This window comes from Podarcis muralis, chromosome 4 (assembly GCF_964188315.1).
Source record: "Podarcis muralis chromosome 4, rPodMur119.hap1.1, whole genome shotgun sequence".
In the NCBI taxonomy this organism is placed as follows: Eukaryota; Metazoa; Chordata; class Lepidosauria; order Squamata; family Lacertidae; genus Podarcis; species Podarcis muralis.
The window spans coordinates 23,518,574-23,541,537 of NC_135658.1; the positions used below are offsets into that span (position 1 = coordinate 23,518,574).

General features: G+C 45.2%; 1 protein-coding gene across 2 annotated transcripts in view; it reads right to left on the reverse strand.

The window, feature by feature from the left end:
* EXPH5 (exophilin 5) overlaps positions 1–18,579 on the reverse strand; it is a 40,407-nt gene extending 21,828 nt beyond the window's left edge. Inside the window, exons 1-3 of one of the 2 annotated variants that reach the window (XM_077927055.1) lie at positions 17,990–18,579; positions 4,728–4,885; positions 3,290–3,452 (exon numbers count right to left, since the gene is read on the reverse strand). In XM_077927055.1, coding sequence (XP_077783181.1) covers positions 3,290–3,452; positions 4,728–4,885; positions 17,990–18,579 — 911 coding nt within the window. Of the gene's footprint in view, positions 1–251; positions 813–3,289; positions 3,453–4,727; positions 4,886–17,989 lie in introns of those variants that run through there. The other variant, XM_077927056.1, reaches the window with a different exon arrangement.
* Positions 18,580–22,964: the final 4,385 nt, after the last annotated feature.

The window sequence follows — 22,964 nt, forward strand, 5'->3', positions numbered from 1 at the left end:
CTGCTCTCTCAAATGGGATCCGTCTTTTTAGAAAACCCAGCAGAGAATGAAGCCACAAAATCCCCTCTCCCACTGCTCTAACAATCCATCAATCGACTCTCCTCCTCTCCCACCTGCTACAGGACACACACACAAAAAAAAAGAGAGAGACCTGTTTGCTTAAAACAGGTGGAGACAGGTTTCCAAGTGTCCGGGTAAAAATCTGGCCTGGCCTGCTCTCGCGCCTTTAACTGCAGCTTTGATCTGCCTACCTGCAGGACGAGACGGCAGTGCCGACGAGGGAATTTCACCTGCTTTCTAAACAACTTCCTCCTAATGGTGCCAGAGAGATTTCAATGCTCTCGTCTCCCTATAAAGCAAACGCCATTGCAAAGCAACCTTCTGAAGAAGGCGGGGATTTTTCAAGCAGAAGACATAAATACCGCATTTAGCAATCAGTTCGGTGGCCGGGCTTATTTGTTTATGCTCCTTCGCACGGCACTCCGCACACCTCTGTGGGACGGGTTCCAAACGCCCTCCTGGGCCGGGAAGCATGACATCATCCGAGCCCTGAGAAAGGTGCTAAGCGAGCAAATCCAGCCCACACAGCAGCCGAAGGGAAAGCCCCGTTTGCACGTAACCCAATGCCTCTAGGCAACAGCGAGAAAAGAAACATACACTTGAGAGGAGAACAAGGCGAGGAGGACTAGGACAGCTAAAGCAGGCAAGCCCTGAGCAGATGCAAAACAAGCCACACAAAAATAAAGAAATAAAAACCGCTAATGGGATTTCATTTACAGTGGTACCTCGGGTTACATACTCTTCAGGTTACACACTCTGCTAACCCAGAAATAGTGCTTCAGGTTAAGAACTTTGCTTCAGGATGAGAACAGAAATCGTGCTCCGGCGGTGCGGCAGCAGCAGGAGGTGCCATTAGCTAAAGTGGTGCTTCAGGTTAAGAACAGTTTCAGGTTAAGAACGGACCTCGGGAACGAATTAAGTACTTAACACTAGGTACCACTGTATAGCACTTTGAACATAAGAAGAGCCCTGGCAGATGACGCCAAAGTCCCACCTAGTCATGGCGGTAGACAATGGGGTGCCCTCTGTTTTGGTTTTTATTTATTATTTATTATTCTGCTTTATTGTTTATTATATTAACAATAATAATAATAAAACAAGTGGAACCTGCGACAAAATGTTTGCATTATGGAGGGAGTCCTCCAAAATACTCCCAGTTCGCCACCCAAACAGTCAGTTAATATTCTGTGGTCACTGAAAACACTCAGTCCTCATCATTGGTTTGTTTTGGAGGTTCCCCACTCCTTTGCTGTTTTTGTGTTAAAGATTTTTTTTTTGTACTTCTGCAAACCTTAGGGCTTCCACAACCCTGCTAATGCCTTGCTTTTGGGTGTTGATGGTGATATTTGGCTACATAATCATCCACACACCCCTCTAAACTTTGGAGATAAAAGAAACCTACGGATGCCATCGGTTAAAAGCAAAGCAAACATTAAAAGTAGCAGATAGTTAGCTTTTAAAAGCTTGATGAGAAAAGAAAGCTTTCAGTGCATGTCTAAAAGCAAACAAGGAGAGAACCTAGCGCATGGGTAGGGAAACTAAGGCCCGGGGGCCGGATCCGGCCCAATTGCCTTCTCAGTCCGGCCCATGGATGGTCCGGGAATCAGTGTGTTTTTACATGAGTAGAATGTGTCCTTTTATTTAAAATGCATCTCTGGGTTATTTGTGGGGCATAGCAATTCGTTCATTTTTTCCCCTTTCCAAAATATAGTCCAGCCCCCCACAAGGTCTGAGGGACAGTGGACCGGCCCCCTGCTGAAAAAGTTTGCTGACCCCTGACCTAGCAGGCTTTTGCAGGGAGGGCATTTCAAAATTTTGGTGCCACCATCAAAAAGTCCCTGCCTCTTGTAGCATCCACCTCACCCCATGAAACAGGATTTGAGGCCTCCACCCTGACAGCTCTAACTATGCATGGGTGTCTGCAAGCAGGGGCTTCTCCAGATTCTTTTTGAGCACAAAAATGCTCAACACACAAATTAGGAAATTCCTGTGTGAGCGCAGAGCACTTAGAAGGGGAGACACCAAATTACATGGAAGGAATGCATAAGATGCAACATGAATTTCATATTAAAGAAATGCAACAACAGAAGGATCCAGAGACGAACTTTGCTCACGCCCTGCAATTAGCAAGTAGTTACATATCCTACTCTAATGTGATTTACTTTCAGCCCACCAGATTTCCCTGCCAGCCAATTCTGACGTTACTGAATAGCTATGTCAAAACAGATTTTACGGGAGGAGCTCAGTGGCGGACTGCACGCTTGAGTGGAGCAGGTCCCCAGATTGATCTTTGGTGTCTCCAGACAGAGATGGGAAAAGACTCCTGTCTCACACCCTGAAGAGCTGTTGCCAGTCAGTGTAAGCAATACTGAGCTGGATGGTGCAATGGTCTTAAGGTAGCTTCCTCTGTTCCTATGAGTTGTAGTCTAAAACATCTGGAGGAAACTAGGTTGGTGAAGGTGGGCGTGGGTCACGTCCCCAGAAACTTCGGTCAGCTGCTCTTCCAGCTGTGTCCAAATTCCCTGCTCCCTGAGATGCAGCCACACCTTCAAATGTTACAGAAAAGAAGAAGAAGAGTTTGGATTTGATATCCCGCTTTATCACTACCCTAAGGAGTCTCAAAGTGGATAACATTCTCCTTTCCCTTCCTCCCCCACAACAAACACTCTGTGAGGTGAGATAGGTAGCCGTGTTGGTCTGCCATAGTCAAAACAAAAAAAATTCCTTCCAGTAGCACCTTAAAGACCAACTAAGTTAGTTCTTGGTATGAGCTTTCGTGTGCATGCACACTTCTTCAGATACACAGATGTTTTGTCTGTGAGGTGAGTGAGGCTGAGAGACTTCAGAGAAGTGTGACTAGCCCAAGGTCACCCAGCAGCTGCATGTGGAGGAGCGGAGACGCGAACCCGGTTCACCAGATTACGAGTCTACTGCTCTTAACCACTACACCACACTGGCGGTTAAGCAGCTTTCAATGTTTGTAGTGTGGCCTAGTGTGAAATCCTCTGAGGCAGACACAGGAAAGAAACAAATTCACGAGGCACAAGCTCATGAAAGTTCATGGAATCGTAGAGTTGGGAGTCTAGTCTAACTTGCCAGGCAGGAATAGCCGCTAACAATGAAGACCTCTCCTCTCCACCAATCCCAGCCAACTCCAACCTGGCCCCCAAAGATCTGGATTTGCAACCAGAGCAATTGAATGCACACAGACAGGAAACTTCCAGCTCACCTTGGAGGGTACTGAGGCTGCTTTTGCAGAGGCTTTGAATGCTGCCGTTTCGATTTTCTGAAGGAGGAGAAGAGAGATGCAAAAGGCATGCGCAGCCCTCCCAGGATGGAAGGGGAGGCATTCTTCTGGGCTTGTGGGATCGGCGGGGCGGAGGGTTTTGCATCTGAAAAGGAAATTGAAATGATAAGTATTATTTGTTTTCCCCCAATCCTTTGAACTGGGTTTATTTATTATTTGAAGCACCAACACAGTCTTTCAGTCATAATCCCAGGGCAATTTACAAAAGGAATAAAACAATTAAAATGCAAATACAAAAAAAAGAAAAGAAGCTAAAAGCCATATTTGTTTTTAAAAAAATACAATTAAAAACTGTGCATAAGGAGGTTGGGAAAAATACAACAGCTTTTTTTCTGGTGCTAAAATGATGATAAGTAGCTGCCAGGCGAAGCTCTCTGGGGAGAGAATTCTACAACTAGGGTGCAGCTACCAAGAAGGCCCTGTCTCTAGAAGCCTCACCTCAGATATTGGGGGTGGGGGGGGGAAGATGGCATCTATAAAAAGCCTTCCACACTCAGCCTCATTATTAAAGCTTTGTACTTTCCATTTTCTTTGAGGAAGCAAACCCTGTGCTTCACACGACAAACTTTGTATAAATATTTAGTATATTTTGCCTGTCCTCAGAATACTCCCTGACTGCCATGAATTCGGGGTGTGTGTGTGTTTGCGTGTGCGCGCCTCTCTCTCGGTACCTGAATAAAAAAATCTTAAGGTGAATCTGAGCATTGTTTAATGTCCACAACAGTATGTAAGACAGTTAAGAAACTGATCAAAGCAACAGCCTGAGAGAAATTCCCCCTACATCTGTATCGGTGTCAAGCCAGACAGCAGACGGGCTCCATCTTCCTGTCCTGATATTCTGATCACATCATCACCTGCCTGCTTTCTGAGCCCCGTTGAATCTGTCAAGGTGCCGTCCATCCATTTCACTTATCTAAATTGAATTCCTGTCCCCTGACAAGCAGATTGGAGAGGCGCACTGTTTTATCCGAGACCCAATTTCTCTCATCTCCGGCAGGAGGACTACAGCACTTGAGTGTGATAAGTCAATACACAACGTATATATTTATATTTCCCTACAATATATAATTTCCTTCCCTACGAAGCTCTTAAATGCTCTTCCTGTCACAAAGGCCAGCGCTGAGGCAATTCGATCAGATAACGCTCACTGCAGCAGTCTGATCCCTGCCTTGACAACACACTTCCAGAGAAGCTACAGCTAAGTTGCCAAATTGCCTTTTAATGTGCTTTCCTTTGAGATATTACTTCCACCTGAAAAATCTCCGGTGACTGTTCCTCTTCCTTAAAACTCGTAATGTCATATATCTCCCATTTTTATAGTTGGAGGTGGCCTTGTTTGGATGCGCGAGTGGCGACTCACCATTTCCGATGGACTTCCGCAGTCTGTGAACTAGGGGTTGTTTGAACATTTTGCCAGCATCAGCCTCATTCTGAAATTTTCTCTTCTGGATTTCTTCAAACCAGTCTCCGGTCACCCCTGGTAGTCCTGTTGCATCTTCCTTTTCCTTGTGAAGTTTGCTATAAAAGAGAACACATACGTGATTTTAGCTGGGAATTATGTTTGTTTTTAACATTCTCAGTAACATCCCTGGAAGAGTGGTCTTCTCTTCCGCCTAGAAGGGGGTGGAGAGAATGGATGCTAATCTGTGAAGCACATATAGGAGCGCTGCAAATACACCCACAAAAGTTGCCAGCCCTTAATTGCTTTACAGTGGTACTTCGGGTTACAGACACTTCAGGTTACAGACTCCGCTAACCCAGAAATAGTACCTCGGGTTAAGAACTTTGCTTCAGGATGAGAACAGAAATTGTGCTGCAGCGGTGCGGCGGCAGCAGGAGGCCCCATTAGCTAAAGTGGTACCTCAGGTTAAGAACACTTTCAGGTTAAGAACGGAAATCCAGAACAAATTAAGTTCTTAACCCGAGGTACCACTGTACTGGTATGCTTAGAGCAGGGTTTGGCAAGGTTTACCTTGCCTGGGCTGGTTCACTCCAGCAGAGATCCCTCAGTGGGCCAGATTGTGTGCGCGCATGACCGCGATTTCCGGCATCGGCATCCATATGGCCCATGGGCCTTCGGTTGCCAATCCCTGGCTTAGAGGCTAGTATTAACCTGCTATCCCAGCCAGATGGGCAAATTATTATTGTTATTGTTATCCTCCTCCTCCTCCCAGTTCACCCAGTGGTGGCAAAGGATGATACAACAGACCTTGCGATGACATTGCTCTAGTATCACCTTCAAGTCAGAGCAGTTTACTAGGCTGTTTGTTTGTTTGTTACTTTTAATATATTTATATATCCCATGCTGGGATTCAAGGTGGCTTGCATCATTTAAAAACACGAATTATAAAATGTAGGGCAATAAAAACAAACCAGTTAAAAACAACAATTAAAATACACCAGAGCACTTTTTAAACCAGCAATTGAAATGCAGTTGGCCCTCACAGCAGCCTGGTGAGCAGCCGCATCTCAGCTTTCGTTGTCAAAGGCCATAGTTGCATCTGCAATCCTTTGCTAAAGTGCTAGATTAGCCAATAGTACACTTTCACATCCTGCTTCAGGCAGGCATCTGTCAAATAATATTCAAAGTGCTGTATTGCACCCCCTCTAGAGGCCAAAAACTAGAGGGCACGATTTCCAAACAACTGTGACTATATTGCCTTTTCTGCAGTTTGCAAGACGGCGGTGTGATTGTTAGACCCAGGATCTGATCCCAGTAAGGTCTGGTACACTGATTGTTAAGAGTTGAAATGGGACACGGAAACACACACACACACACACACACACACACACACTCATATATCAGGGTCTAGTAATATCATGATATTCAATAGCTGAATGCTCCAATGTACTACAAAAAAAATATCAATTTCAATTTCCCAAATAAATGCACCGCATCGTGTATGTGTGATGGGAAATTCTACAAGACATCATAGTTGTCCCAGCAGTCACAAGCATATGCAGTGCAGTTTATTTATTGGTTTATCTTTCTCCCTTCTTTTACTCTGTACTCAAGGCAGCTTGCCACAAACTTGCACAACCATCATTTGGATCTGTGGGGCAGTAACTATGACAACTTTGTTAAGGGCAACAGAACTCCCCCATCACCCGCCTCCATTGTTCAGGGCTCCAGGGATCAGCAACCTTTTTCAGCCGTGGGCCGGTCCACCATCCCTCAGACCATGTGGTGGGCTGGACTATATTTGCGAGGGGGGGAGGGAATGAAAGGTTGCTGACCCCTGGGCTAAGGGGTTGGGCAATTTCTGAAGACTTTAAAAGCTGTTACACACCTTTGTTCTGGGTCTTCACCTCCTTTTGCAGGGGGAGGAGACACTCTTTTGCAACAGAAAAAAAATAAGTATCTTCCTTGCTTTTCTTCTACTGGTACCTGCCACCATCCATTCTTCTCTGATTTAATGGACTTAGGGGATTCTAAGTCTCTTGGGGCAGTTGGGCTGTAAAAGCCAACCCCAAATTTTAATATAACACCGCAACACAGTCACCCTATTTCCACGACAGTGTTCCTCAAAGACAACCTTACTTGAATGATCACCAAAGAAGAAGATGATTTCTGGTTCTACTTATGTCAGCACTCCAATGCCTGAGGGACCACAGACATTTCTGAAGCAGTTGGGAGTGATAATACAACATGGGAGCTCTCCCCAAATTTGGAAAGGGAGATCTAAGGTGCTATATGCCCCCATTTGAATGACTTCTCAATGCATAGGATTGCAGCCAAAATCATCTTTATGACCTCAGCAGCTGTACATGTGCTCCCCCAGTGTGATACCTCAGTGTAAGAGAGCCCAACCATGTTTAAAATGAAATTGTAAACTAAACTGAGCCACATTTCAAGTAATGGTCCCTGAGATGGTGTGGGCCACTGAGAGAAAGGTCACTTCCTCCACAGTGGTCTATACCGTTCAAGGAAAACTAGGCTAAATTTCAAGTCAATGTGATTTTCAAAAAAGATCCAGTGCTCTCCTGCTGTGTATACACAACAGTATCGGCACTCAGCCCAATCGTGCTGCCCTGAGAGAGGAGTGTTATGGCAACTTGACTCTAGCTGGACTTACTCTTGAGTAAACATGCCCTGGGTTTGGTCTGTTAATCTTTAACACTCATTTTTCTCACTTGGTGTGTCGACATGCTGAACTGCAACACCCATGAAGTTGCAGTACATTTTACATAACAAATTAGACAATGCCAAAATTGAATGTGACCTCATCCTGCCCCCTGGTGTGCATATATTATTGGTACAGCTTTTGATTTACATACAGATATATATTACCCTCCCACATCTGTCATTGGTATAGTTAAGAAGAAACAGATTGTTATAAAATGGCAAACGCACTTGAACGTCAACAAGCATAAAGCGATGTGTGTTGGGACAAATAAATATATATTCTGTCATTTGCGTTTCATATAATAAACCAAGCTTTCTTTATTCTGTTTGTGTGGGAACTTATTGTGGGCATAAGGTTAAGGGGAAAACACATATTCATAACAGATGCAACCTCTTGTTAGTGTGTACATGAATACATCTGAATGCTGGACATGCATGTGAGTTCAAACAGATCTCCATCCAAACCAACACCCAGCATGGTGGATCAAAGGTCTGGATTGCAACCTGACCCTCTGAGGACCTGATTCTACAGGAAAAACCTCAAGTAAGAATTGAAACAGGAGCAGTGTTTGAAATGCGCCAGGCGAATTTGGCACCTGGCTATTGGCATATTGCAACCAAGTGAAGATGCCCAGGCACCAGGATAGCGCCAGACGACTCCACCATCTGGAGGTCCATGCCTGGGGATGCTCGGATCTCGACCCTTTCCACACACTAGCAACACATCCTGTATAATTCTATCCATTATATTTTATCTGCACAATCAGAATGAATTTCAGGAACCAAAAAATTGTATTGAAAAATATGACTTTTGAGCTGTCTGACCCCAAAATGACAACCAGGCATTTTATTTTAGTAACGGTAGTGATGTATGGAAGTGAGAGCGTCTGGACCATAAAGAAGGCTGATCGCCGAAGAATTGATGCTTTTGAATTATGGTGGTGGAGGAGACTCTTGAGAGTCCCATGGACTGCAAGAAGATCAAACCTCTCCATTCTTAAGGAAATCAGCCCTGAGTGCTCACTGGAAGGACAGATCCTGAAGCTGAGGCTCCAATACTTTGGCCACCTCAGGAGAAGAGAAGACTCCCTGGAAAAGACCCTGATGTTGGGAAAGATGGAGGGCACAAGGAGAAGGGGACGACAGAGGACGAGATGGTTGGACAGTGTTCTTGAAGCTACCAGCATGAGTTTGACCAAACTGCGGGAGGCAGTGGAAGACAGGAGTGCCTGGCGTGCTCTAGTCCATGGGGTCACGAAGAGTCAGACATGACTAGACGACTAAACAACAACAATAACCCTGGATTAAGGAGTGATTTGGTGCCTAGCTTATATATCTGTGTTTCTAACACTGAACAGGAGCATAATTATTATTTTTCCCTTAGAAGGAAAGCACAACAAGGTTATTTAATTCTGCAGAAGCTAGGAAAAAGATTGTGCAAATAACTTTCAGCCCCATCTTTCTGGCACTCCTCTGCTTTAGCTGCATTCCTTAAGCAGTTGTGCCAGAATCTCAATGGGCCAGTGCCTAATTCTGCATAAAGTTCTCTAAATCCACACCCTTAGGGTGTGCAGATGCAGCAAAAGCATTTTAAAAAAGCAATGTTAGGTGTGGATGGTTTTGTGCACACAACACAACCTCTGACTTAGAATAGAGACTGACCAAATACTTTCTCATCTGGCCACTGAAACTACCTGCAGGCTTGGGATGGGTAACCATGATTGCAACCCATTTCTCATTCCAGACAAGTACCGGGTACTTGCACATTAGCAACTGGTGGCTATTGTTCTGCTAGGTTGTTATTGTTTAACTGAAGGGATGTTTGGGATTTTTCTTTTTAACATTTGGGACATTAAAAAATGACACACCCACCTGCACTCTGGAGTGATACAGACCACAGTCCTGTGTAAGGTGCATTTAGGAGCAAGAGAACATTTGGGAAGCATATAATCTCCAAAAAGACATTGGATAAATATTGCATGCAGGCCAAAGAAAAAAGCAGCCAGGAGCAGCAGGATCCTACCCTACAGCTGCCTTTGACACTGCCTGGCGGATCTTGAGCTGTGCGTTCCTTGTGATTTTTCAGTACTTGTTTCACCGTGTTTATTTACTCCAAAGCTATGATTCAGAACATTGTTAGATCACCTAAGTGCTCCTCTCGCTTGTTGCTATTATCCCCTAAACTGCCATTTTGTCTGCACTAAACTCAAATGTTTCATCTCCCCTGTTAAAACTTTTGTGGATCCACCTCCGGGCAGAAGCGTGGGCTGATCAGATTTCTTTGTCAAGCCGAACCCTATGAAACTTTATAACAGGTTGCCAGAGGGAGACTGTCAGATCTGAGAAGACAGAATTATCCCCTCCATGCACACACAAATTGCTCCTCTTTTAGCTGCCTGGAGATCTAAGGGTTCACAGACAAAAAGAGGACACAGATTCCTAGTGACTAGTCTGACATCCTGTCAAACAGTCAACCTATCTACAAGTCGGAAGAAATTGCAATTATTGCTGCAATTATTTTTTTAAAAGCCCATCTGTTCAAATAACAGTGAAGGGATGAGTTTAAATATTTAAAGTGTTTGCATTGAGATATGCATGTGTGAATCACTGTCACAAACACATTTCTTTTCAGAAGAGAAATAGCATGAGAGAGCCCTAGCAGGACCCCATCTCTGACACTGATCAGAGGACCCCTTAAAATAAATATATTCACTTTGATCAGCAACAGAAAATTGAGTTTGGGAACTTGGAACTTCTCTATCAGGGTTCCTGCCCACATCAAGTCAAACGCCTTGTGAGATGAACGTTTTGGCTCCCAAATGCCGCAAATCTTGAAGTGATTGTTCCGGTTTGCGAACCTTCTTTGGAACCCAAATGTCCGTTGCGGCTTCTGATTGGCTCCAGGAGCTTCCTGCATCCAATCGGAAGCCGCGCCTTGGTTCCTGAACCTTTCGGAAGTCGAATGGACTTCCGGAACGGATTCCGTTCAACTTCCGAGGTATGACTGTATCTGGGTAATGCCTTTTGCACGTCATCGAAAATCCTGGGAGGTGGAATGATAGACTACGCAGAATTGGATAGAATGACAGGAAGGATCCGAAACCAACACGATCAAAGATTCACAGAAGATTGAGAAAAATTTATTGAATATTTGCAAAAATTAAGTGATAATCAGATTACGTTTGTAAGTTTTAATGAAGCATTGTGATGGGAAATAAGCATTAAAGGGGGATGAAGTTTTACAGTAATAATATAAACAATAAAATAGAAATGTGTTTAAAGTTAAAATATGAAGGATTTGCAGACAAGTTGAGGAAAGTCGAAAAATGAGAAATAAGATGTAACTAAGCGGGTGGCGCTGTGGGTAAAACCTCAGCGCCTAGGACTTGCCGATCGCATGGTCGGCGGTTCGAATCCCCGCGGCGGGTGAGCTCCCGTCGTTCGGTCCCCGCTCCTGCCCACCTAGCGGTTCGAAAGCACCCTTGAGTGCAAGTAGATAAATAGGGACCGCTTTATAGCGGGAAGGTAAACGGTGTTTCCGTGTGCTGCTCTGGTGCCGGTTCGCCAGAGCAGCTTCGTCACACTGGCCACGTGACCCGGAAGTGTCTGCAGACAGCGCTGGCTCCCCGCCTCTAGAGTGAGATGAGCGCACAACCCTAGAGTCTGTCAAGACTGGTCCGTACGGGCAGGGGTACCTTTACCTTTACCTTTTAAGATGTATGGAGTGTATAATTTTGTTTTGTATTTGAAAATTTTATATATATATATATATATATATATATATATATGAAAATCCTGGGAGGTGGGGAAGAAATTTCTGACAGTATGAGCTGTTCAGCAGCGGAATGGACTATCCTGGAAGGCGGTGGAGTCTCCCTCACTGGTGGTTTTTAAATAGAGGTTGGATAGATAGCTTTGTCACAAGAGGAAACTTATGGCCCTCAGTGAGCCTGTTTTAAATGACCATTTGCCCAACCTAGCTAATTACTTTTAAATAACATCCGTTTCGTCCATCTCATTTTAGCGTACAATCAAGTTTGTTAGATAAGCTCCCCCAAAGTAAGGGCCTGTTGTCTTAAAACTACTACCAATGATTCAGCTTCTTAAAAAAATAACCATTATTAGGACTCCACAGTAAGCTGCTAAATACTCAAAAGGTTGTGTTTTTAATGGACCTTCCTTCCTTCTTTAATAATTGGACAAGTAAATATAATTGATACAATTTATGCCGGTATCTTGTGTCCTTGCTGTACAATTATTCATCCATTAACATTTGTTGGCTGTTAATTTATAGCTTTTGCAAAATCCGATTATGAATCATTGAAAAGTTTGCGACAAAAGTAGCTTTGTTAGGGAAGTTGCTCGCTTGTGTCTGTGCAAAGGCTGTGACCATCAGGAAGACCATAAGCCACTCAAAGCACACGAAAAGGATCACTCTGAAATGACTGCCATCCCCAGCGAATGCCCCCTCCGATCCTGAGCCAAGGGAAACAAGCTTCTGCAACATAACTCTGGGGAATAAATACTTGTTAGGAGGCTACTGATAAACAATAGAAACCAGTTGCACTAATCGAGGGACACATCTAATGCTGGAGAAAACCTTGCTGTATGAACACTGCTATATTCCTTGGGCAACTAATTTGCTCCCCAGAGTTTGCTTATAGAAGCAGTGCACAAAAACAGAAAGGTTCACCGGAGAAAATACATCTTCCATTTTCTTCCCTCAGCCTCTCCTCATTTTTAACTCAAGGAAATTGTATTGGGCAGGGGAAGAGAACATGGCCGGAAACTCTTTTACTTGACCTCAACCGCAGGCAAAAGTTGATTCTTCACCTTTTCCTCCTGCAACCCTGTAGGGGGAAATTTCCTCTCATTATTGCTCATCCTTCCCTCTCTGCAGCCCCTTCCTTGGAATTTGTTGCTAGTGTTTTGCACCTGACCTGTGGCTCTGATGCCAACAAGTTAACACACTTTCTGTTGCACGTGCATGTATACACACACACACACACACACTCAATGCCAAAGTTCACTCCAAGAATCACAGAATTGCAGAGCTGGAAGGGACTACAAGGGGCATCTAGTCCAACCATTGCAACACATAAATTTCAGCTAAATCATACAAGACAGAACAGAACACATGCCACTGTTTCCCATCTCAGAGAGAAATCGGCTTTCCCCATCTCCCCACTCAAAGGAATCTTAGTTGATTAATCATATAAAATATAGGCTAGTTTAGACACAATGCTGTACTGGTTTGGCCCTGCAATTTCCTGTAGCAAACTACAGTTTCTCTTTTGTCCAAACTGGCAAATTATGGTTTGGTTTTGCCCTCATAATCAGGGTCAAGCTCCAGTTCCACATTCTGATTTGCAGAGCAAGGACAAGCCACATTTTGTTAATTTGGATGAAATTACAAACTATGGTTTTACCGCAAACTACGGATGCAGGGAATCACAGCACGCAAGGAGAGGAGCAAGCGCATCATCACATAGTGCCAAACCATAGTTCGCCAGCATGCCTGAACCGGTTTGTGATCCACCAATCCCATTCTTTGTTCTAATGGATGTTGATTTGAAACCAAGCTATCTGATTGGCAGACTCATGGGGTGGGCCTGTGGCTTGGCTGCACTACTACACATTTCAGAATGTCTTATAAGTCCCATCACATAAAAAAATTGATGCACATAAATAACTAACAAGTCTGGGAAAATAGTCTAGTTTGAAACTGTTTTTTTAAAAGAATAAGAATAATAAATGGAAAAACATTTATACAACTAATCTTCCACCTGCCATTTGAAATGGTACAGTCCATACACAGATACATAGGGCAACTCTGTCATTCATGTTTTTCAGCTCTCAGCCAGGTTATTACCAGTCTGGTGCATAACACTGTCTATTTAAAAACAACGTTTGAACCTAGTTGGTACAAGAAAAAGTACGTAGCAGAGCCTGCTCATTGGTACAGTGATAATGTTGAGAATTCACCTAGTCATCAAGTAAGCACCTTCTCATAAAGTTATCAAAGCCTTCATGAAGGTGCCATAGTATGAATATTCACATTCGTGTGGTTACAGATAAAAGACAACCTTCTTTATATGAGGTGCCGGCATGCACCACTTAACACTGGAGATTTAAGCCTCTGTAATTCTGTGGTAAAGAGCTTCAGCTATCATAGGCTCAAATCACAACGCAGCCACAAGTGCCATGGTGGCCTTGGGCTAGCTATTATCTCTCACTCCAAGACCCCATCTGAAATATGGAGCTAACAGTACCCTCATACCTTGCAGGGTTAATGTACGGCCTGACATATATGAAGCACTTTGGACTATTGAGAAAGGTGCTGAATATATGCTAAGTAATTATTTTACTAGCAAAATACTTGCCATTATCATAATCATTTTATTATTTATATATCACACCCATCTGTCTGGGTTTCCCCAGCAACTCTGAGCGGCTTACAGCATATATTTAAAAATTGTAAAACATCACACATAAAAAATTTCCCAATACAGGTAAATGGACATTGTGGAGTGTCATATCTCACACCTTGGATATCCAAGACATTAACTCTGAAACAGAGTGGGAATGTTTTAGAGGAAGGTTAACCGGAGCATCATCAGGGACGTGGGTGGTGCTGCGTGTTAAACCACAGAGCCTAGGGCTTGCCGATCAGAAGGTCAGCAGTTTGAATCCCCACAATGGGGTGAGCTCCCGTTGCTCGGTTCCTGTTCCTGCCAACTTAGCAGTTTGAAAGCACGAAGTGCAAGTAGATAAATAGGTACCGCTCTGGCGGGAAGGTAAACGGCGTTTCCGTGCGCTGCTCTGGTTCGCCAGAAGCGGCTTAGTCATGCTGGCCACATGACTCGGAAGCTGTATGCCGGCTCTCTCAGCCTATAGAGTGAGATGAGTGCTGCAACCCCAGAGTCGTCTGCGACTGGACCTAATGGTCAGGGGTCCCTTTATCTTTACCTTTTAACTGGAGCATCACAGGGATATTGCCATTCCTGTCCAATATGCAATTTGGAGTGAGCCAACATGAAGAACTGATCAAGATATCTAATGTCTACCTGTGTCATTGGAGCCAGGACAAATTGTGTGCCTCAGGTGACGGTTCCAGATTTATCAGCCAAAGAAACCTAAACTACAGCTCTGCCTCTTCGCCAAAGTCCCATCACTCAAATAGAGTTCTGGGTTCAGAAGACACGAGGGTGTACTCGGAAACCAACCTATGATGTTTCCAGAAATTGCAGATAGTGGGTGTCTATCATATCTTAACAGACAGATCAGGGGCAGCCACAGAAGCCCTGCTGCGAATTACCATGGAATGGGCTCCTTAGATCTTTGCAACTTGTGAGAGAAACTTTCCCACAGGCCACAGTGATCTCCTGTGGTATACTGCCTCTGATCCTGGTGGGAATTAGGGCTGGACCATATCTGATTTTCAACACTGTGATATATCACCAGCTAAACATTGCAATATATCGATATATCACAATGTCTGAAATAAGGATGGAGCTATGTAGAGACATTGGCTGGCTTCATTCCCCCCCCCCCCCGCATAATGCTTTTTGCACAGCTTGTGTACGTGCACACACACACATCATGATTCGCGATATAACGGGCCTTTTCTGCAGTGGCTCCCCATTTGTGGAATGCTCTCCCCAGGGACGTTCGCCTGGCACCTTCATTATACACCTTTAGGGACCAGGCAAAAACGTTCCTTTTTAACCAGGCCTTTGGTTGATCTCATTTACATTCTATGCCCTTTGAAAATGTGTTTTTTTTGTGTGGGGGGGGGCACGCGCGTTGTATTGGGTTGTTGTTTTTAATTTTATTAGGTATTTTATTCTGTGAACTGCCCTGAGACCCCAGGGTATAGGGCAGTATATAAATAATGATGATGATGATGATGATGATGATGCCAGGTCAAAAATTATGAAACCAGTATGACAACAGGGACTTCAAACCGGATTGGGGCGATATATTGCCCACAAATCTAATTAAGCCCATTTTATAGACATCTTAAGTTGCCGGTTGCTACGTCCTGTAGTAGTGAACGTCACAGTTTAACCATGTGTACGGTCAAAAAGGACTTTGTCCTGAGCCCTCCCATCGGTCAATTTCACTTGATGACACCATGTCCTGGAATGACAGAGAGGGAGAAAAACGCATGCAGGTGATAAATTCAAGAACTTCTGGTCGAAGGCAGAGACGTCAAATTCAGCAACACACCACTAATAGCGACCATCTGAAACAGCTCTGTACTCTTTGCTCTGCCCAAGCTACAGGGCAAAGTCCCTCAGAGAGTAAGAGAGGGAAACAAGCCGCTTGGGACTTAAAATAGCAACCAAACCCAGGAAATAGCTACCTTGTCCCTTCCTGATTTGTTAGATGCAGACACTAACCTACTGTACAAAAATCACATGGAGAAGACACCTCTCCCTCTCTGCACAAACACAGACAAGGAGGCAGCAGAGCCTTGGATTGAGGCTCGAATCTCCAAACCTACACTGAACGTTTGATTTCTCTGCTACAGTCAGCCCCACGTTAACAGTGTCCAATATGCCAAATCAGAGTTTGGAATTCTCTGGGCACCAAACACATTTTGTACCTGGCTATTGGCCACTCGCAACCAAGCGAAGAAGCCCCAGCGCCATGATGGCTCCTTAAGTCTCCACCATCTGGAGGTCCACGCCTGGGGAATCCTTGGATCTTGACTCTTTCCACACACTAGCAACACATCCTGTAGAAGTCTGTCTGTTATATTTTATCTGCACAATCAGAATGAATTCCAGGAGCCAAAAAGCTGTATTGAAAAATACGACTTCTGAGCTGTCTGGCCCCAAAATGGCAACTAGGCACTCCATTTTGGCGACCGTAACCCTGCTGTAAGGACCCACTTGGCGCCTAGCTTATGTATCTGAGTTTCTAACACTGCCAAATATATATCTATATGATGAGAAACAGAGAGGCTCACACACATCTTAACTTCCTGTGTAGGTGAAAGGTCTAAGAACCAGGCCTTATGCTTGTTTACTTTGGCATCCAGCGAAGTTTATTTCGGTGGGGCTTGCTCTCAAGGAAGAATGACCAGGAAAGCTCTGGCCTTAAGTTGTGCACGCTAGCTGCAATCCTGTACCCCATGAAACTCACTTCTGAGTAGAAAAGTACAGGATTGCACTGTGTAGGTCGATTCTCCTAATGGATTCAGCACATGAAGTTGCATGGAAAGTCTTTGCTGACTTCCATCTGCCACAAGCTGCGTTAAGGCAGGCTTACATATTCACCTGCATGCACAAGATTTGGTTTTGGCATTGACGATGAGGTTGATCTGTGGTGGCTTGCCAACACCAAAGCTTCTGCATGCCAGCCTATGCGCACAGCTGGCTCATTATGGGCTGAAAGCGCTGAAGCAAGCATCAAAACCCATGTCATCACATGGGAGCCAAGCGTAAGGCTTTTTTTAACAGGAATGGCAAGAACTTCTTGCAGTGTGTGGATGCTGTAAATATGGTAGAGCCTACAGACAACAGTAAAGGAACATTTATTTGCGCAATCCTACGCAAGTTTACCTGGAAAGAAGCCCAAAGGTGCAATCCTATACATGTCTACTCAGAAGTAAGCCTCATCAAGTTCAATGGGAATTCCTTCCAGGTAAGCAGGGGCATGATGGCAGCCTAAATATCAAAAGGTCATTCTATTAAATGCCCTGTTTTATCCAGCTTACAGAAGAAGACAAATATTCAGCTCTTTCTTTTTTAATGTCACATCATAACACCCCACCAGACTCTTTATTGTTTAAGAAAGTTTACCCCCGAAGTGTATTTTTAAATTGTTTTTAAAGTCTGTATCTTTTGCAATTTCTCTCATTTTATATTACAACACACTGTTTTGATAGCTTTTGGCTGTAAAGCGGTTTATAAACTTGAAATATAAGTAACACAATGTGAACCAAGATTCCTCTGAGGTCAGCCTTGCGGCTTCTTTTGAATTCTGGGGCCTAGCTCTGAACCTAGAGACCGTAATAATTCAAAATAAAAAACAGTGTGTCTTGGAGCATGTGCAAACTGCCGCCTGCCTCCCCAAAAATTCAACAAGTATACTTCCAGCTCGCCAGACAATTTTAAAACTCAGGCGTAGCGCTTCAAGGTCAAGAAGTCCAGAGTCTAGCTTGGCACCACTCTTGTGAAAGAAATTTATTGCCGGCATGAAAATCACCTCCTACTAAAAGCCCCAATAAATGCATGCAGGATTGGGTCGTAAAGCAGCAGCAACAGAGGAAAACACCATAGCTCCAGGGTGCACAATAAAAAGTTAGATCAACTAGCTTGGGATCAAGGGAAGATTGAGTCATTAGCACCCATTTTACAAGGTCTCTAGACAACATCTCCACGTGTCCTCCTAAAAGAGACTCCATCACCCCGCGGGTTTAGCTGGTTCCCAGAACTTAGGTGCCCCCCCCCCAGAGGTGCAGCACTAAAGGGACCTGGCTGTACCTGATCCTCTCCTTCTCGGCCCTCTTGAGCTGCGAGTCCCGCTCCAGCACGCGGAAGATCTGCTTGGCTTCTTCCTCGTTCAAGAAGCTGAGATCTACCCGGCGAGGATCCCTGTTCATCGTGGATCCGGCTCTGCGGAGGTCAGCCGGGGCCAATGACCCTAAGCCGCCTGCAATGCGGCCACAGCATCGCCCCCCACACCAAACACCTGGCAAGCCCCCGCCTCGCCGGCCAGGTGAGGCTCCCGTGCCGGCAGCGGCGCCCTTCCTGCCTTCGGACGGGGCGAAGCGAAACAGGTTGCCGCGACGGGGCGGCGCGCAGGTGCGAGGCGCGCGGCGCGCACACCTCCGGGAGAGGCTCCCGCGGCGCCTCCGGGTGACTGCCTTCCCCGCTCGGCTAATCCAGGCGAGGCCGCCCGGGGCCGAAGGGAGGGAACCTGCCAATCCCTTGTTTGCAGGGAGGCGGGCTCTCCCTTCCCCAAGGCGGCGGAGGGGTTGCGCTGGGGAGTGCACAGTAGTTGGGAACTTCAGCTCCCGTCCATACACGGGAAGAGAGAGACTGAGAGAGGCAAAGAGCAGGCCGCGCTTCATTCTGGCTAAATATTTGCTTTTCAAGTCTTGGAGCAGGGTTGGAATTATTTGCTTTGGCCAGAGCCAGCAAAAGTTATCAAGCTGTGAGGTAGCCAGGACATAAAGCTATGCAAAGGATGGAGGGTGTACACAGGCCTTGCCAACCTCCTGCTCTCCAGATGTTTCGGACTGCAGGGGCTGATGGGAGTTGTAGTCCGAAACGTCTGGAAGGCACGTGGTCGACAAAGGCTGCACTGGTAAGCCCTGCTCACATCTAGCTTTTTTGGGTACTCTGTTATATTATTAGTTGTCATGGATAAGGCAGTAGGCAAACTTAGGTGGCCCAGCACCTATTGGGTTGAAAACACTCTGCTCCTCACCATCAGGAATGGATTTCTATCTACTCAGGGGACACTCTCTTCTGGTAAGTGGAAGTAGATAAGTTTGTAAGCTTGCAGGAAGGAGTGTTTGGCTGGAAACCTGAATAGGAGCATCTGTATTAGTGGAATAGGGATGCTTTGAAAGAAGCATTTGGTTGTGGGTCCCATCTGCATCCTTTATTTGCAAACAGGACCTGCAACAAAAGGTTGCAGCACAAATTGCTGCTGTTCAGGACTCCATTCCCCACACATGGTGTTCTTTTGTGGGGACGTCCCACATAGCCTTGCTGAATGTTTCTATTGACTTTGCACAGTTTCTGATTTCAGTGGGTCTGTCGTCGTCCCCCAAACCCACTTTCCCAGATCCAGCTTCCAAACTACAGTACCGCTTGTCCACCAGAAGCAGGTCCAAATAGCAACTGAAGCCACGCATTGCTTCTTTCCCCTCTTTTTTCGTTCAGTTTTGCATCATTGTGCAGCTGCAGATGAAGAGAAGACACTGTAATGTTGAGGGAAAAGTGTGTGTAGGGAAAGCGAAAGGACCCCTGGACGGTTAAGTCCAGTCAAAGGCGACTATGGGGTGTGACACTCATCTCACTTCAGGCCAAGGGAGCTGGTGTTTGTCCGCAGACAGCTTTCCACTTCTGGTGCAGCAGGACACCGTGATGAGTGCCAGAGAGCACAGAAACGCCATTTAACTTCCCACCACAGTAGTACCTATTTATCTACTTGCACTGGTATGCTTTTGAACTGCTAGGTTGACAGCAGCTGGGACAGAGCAATGGGAGCTCGCCACCGTCGCGCGGGTTCGAACCGCTGACCTTCCGATCGGCAAGCCCAAGAGGCTCAGTGGTTTGGACCACAGCTCCACCCATGTCCCTTGTAATAGTCCCTTGTGTGTACTAAGGAAGTAAGGGTATATAATTTGCCAGGGACGGACATTGGCCTTTCAGATGTCAGTGGTGCCTTGTACGAAGGCAAAATTTGGCGCCCTTCCCTCCTTCTGTTCTGCTCAATTTACTAGGTCATAGTTGCGATGGCCTGCGGTGGTTTCTAGGCCTGGCGCCTAGGGCGGCGGAACTGGTCGCTCTACCCTAAATCTGCATTTGCATACAGGCACATGCTTTCCTCACTTTCAGAATGTAGATAATATAAGAAGTGGAGGCAGGCTAATTAGGACTTATGGGCACTGCCCCAACTTCAGTCTGCCCTCACCTGCCTTGCCTGTCTTCTTGCAATCAGCCCAGGGAGTGACACCGCCTCTCGGTTTCCTCTTCCTCAATCTTGTAGAATTCAGCAAAGAGGAGGATGGGGACAAACCTATAATTAATTGACCCCCTTGGCCATACCTGCTGTCAACTCTGGAACCATCAACTGCTGAGCTCTTTTCCTTCCATTCTAACCAGTCCCAATACAAGTGCATCAGAAAGGGTATCCCCTTAGCTATGCCCCTGGCTTGTGTGCATTCAGTAGTATGTCTTTAAAGCTGCAATGGGGTACATGCAATGTGCTTTTTGGGGGGCTTTGCTAGCGCTTGATGCAGACGCTGCCGAATGGTGTAGCACAATTGCTAACAAAAGTCAGACCTTGGCTGGATCTAGGACACATCAAAGAAGCATTTCAGTTAAATGTGTTGCTAATTTTGTATGAGAAATCGGGTTGGCAGAACGGAACTCCACAGCACCATCTGGTGTTACAGTGTAAGAATGCATAAACAACGCATATAAAGGGTTCTTTCTTTGCCAATGTAGCTGAGACCCTTGATAGCATTATAATACCTGTGTTCAGATATCTGCACTGATTGCACATTTGCTACTAGGCCAAGATCAAGGTATATATTAGCATATAAAGCCTTTAACAACTTGAGTCCAGTTAACCCGTGAGATCACTGTCAGTAGCTGCTAAAAACATTTTTGTTTAAACAAGCCTACCCAGCATGGGCGTAGCCAAGAGGGGAGGGGAGCAGGGGGGAAGATCCACATTAAAAAATACTCAATCATCTGAGGTTCTGCCCCCCTCTCAGCTGAATATATGGGGTATTTTTACCCCTGTGGTTTTCCAAGAAAAGCTCAACAACTGTGATTTCCTTTAAAAATTCCTTTAAAAAGCTCTTTTTGTAAACTGTTTTGATTTGTTGTTGTTGTTGTTTTAGCAATCAAGCAGTGTTTAATGTTACTCAATAAATTAAAAATATATGATTGGTGGTCTTGCTGGCCATGGGAGTTGGAGGTGCATCAGCATCTGTAGGACCAAAATTTCCCATCCCTGCTGCAGAGACCCCCTGTGCGTACAGCTGGGCACATCAAGCACACGCTGCATCAAGACACTCTCCTGTCTGTGTTTCCCTGCTTGGAACTACCACTGAACTAGATAAAACAATGTTGGTAGTTTTCAGGATTTGAATTTGCTTTGAGAGCTCAACTTGTGAGTGGTACATAATGCTGGCAGTGGGGAAAGTCTTTGAGCTGTAAGAAACATAGTGCAACTGGATCTGATTTTGCAGCTCACAGCATAGGAAGGCACTCTGCACACGAACCAGTCTCTTTGGATGACCTTGTTGCTCAAATCTGAGCCTCAGCGCTGAAAACAGGTTGTGGGGCTTTATCCCCTAACCAAATCATTAATTTTTTTTTGACAGGCATCTCAGGTAACGAATAACACAACTGGCAAATGACTCTTTCCTTTGGTTGTTGTATTGCTGGAATCATTCTCTGGCATCAATCGCTGGCTTAGCATCTTGGTTTGAGTAAGCATGATGAAGTGAAATGGTTTTTCCAAGGTCCTGTTCCTACAGAGGAGGAGGAGGAGGAGGAGGAGGAGGAGGAGTTTGGATTTGATATCCCGCCTTATCACTACCCGAAGGAGTCTCAAAGCCGCTAACATTCTCCTTTCCCTTCCTCCCCCACAACAAACACTCTGTGAGGTGAGTGGGGCTGAGAGACTTTAAAGAAGTGTGACTGGCCCAAGGTCACCCAGCAGCTGCATGTGGAGGAGCGGAGGCGCGAACCTGGTTCACCAGATTATGAGTCCACCACTCCTAACCACTACACCACATTGGCTTCAGAGGCTGTTCCCAGCTTGCTTTGAAGTGGTTCATGAACTGCAGGATTGTCATTTCAAAAATGCCATCTCCTCTGATGCCCCACAGTGAACCTTACTCATCCAGAGACAGTATTCCTTAAGGACTTCTGCTTTTAAAACTCCCCCCCCCCAAAAAACCCCAAGCTGACTAACATGTTGGGATATATTTCCCAGACTCATTTAGACACATAAACATGAGTGGTCATTTTGATTTCTCTTGTATTCTGTCAAGCAACAAAGATGCTCTTTTGTGTGTCATGCATAAAGTCTCTGCACCTGGCCAAAAAGAAGGGGGGGGGGAGCCTGACTGGGATGGTTACCACAGCCATAATTTAATGTTGCTGGTGGCAGGTCCTGCTGACACATATAGTTTTAATGAATGGGAAGAGTGAGAAGTTCTTCAGCTACGTTGCTTGCACATTCAGATACAGTGCTATAGCGTGGGAGACTTTAAACCCCCTCATTCTCAATGAGTGTTTTCAAAGTTGTTGGGGTTTTTTTAAAAAAAAAAGCTGGAAGGTATGTTTAAAAAAATTAAGGCAGAGTACAGGAAAGTGTTCCAAAATAATCGGCAGGATCTTGCAGCAATTAGCCCAGAGGCGCTGAAGAACTGTAGGATCAAGTCTGTTCCTGTTTGAATTAATTGCTATATGAGATAACTGCGAAGATTAGCAGGTATTCTGCCAGGCAAGTTTAATTAAACCCATGCATTAAATTAGAAGGGAGAAAATCACGCTGTGGTGCGGATGTAAATGCAAAGCATTTCTCTCGGATTGGTGTGCTGTGAATTGGAATGAATTTATACGGACTTCCCCCCATTCCCCCATTACTAGCCCATGCCAGGGGAGAGCATGTAGTAATACCTCACTAGCCCTATTCATGTGTTCAAATAAAGCAGAGGGGCAGCGCAGAGGGGCTACAGGGTTGCACATGCCCCACCTCTAA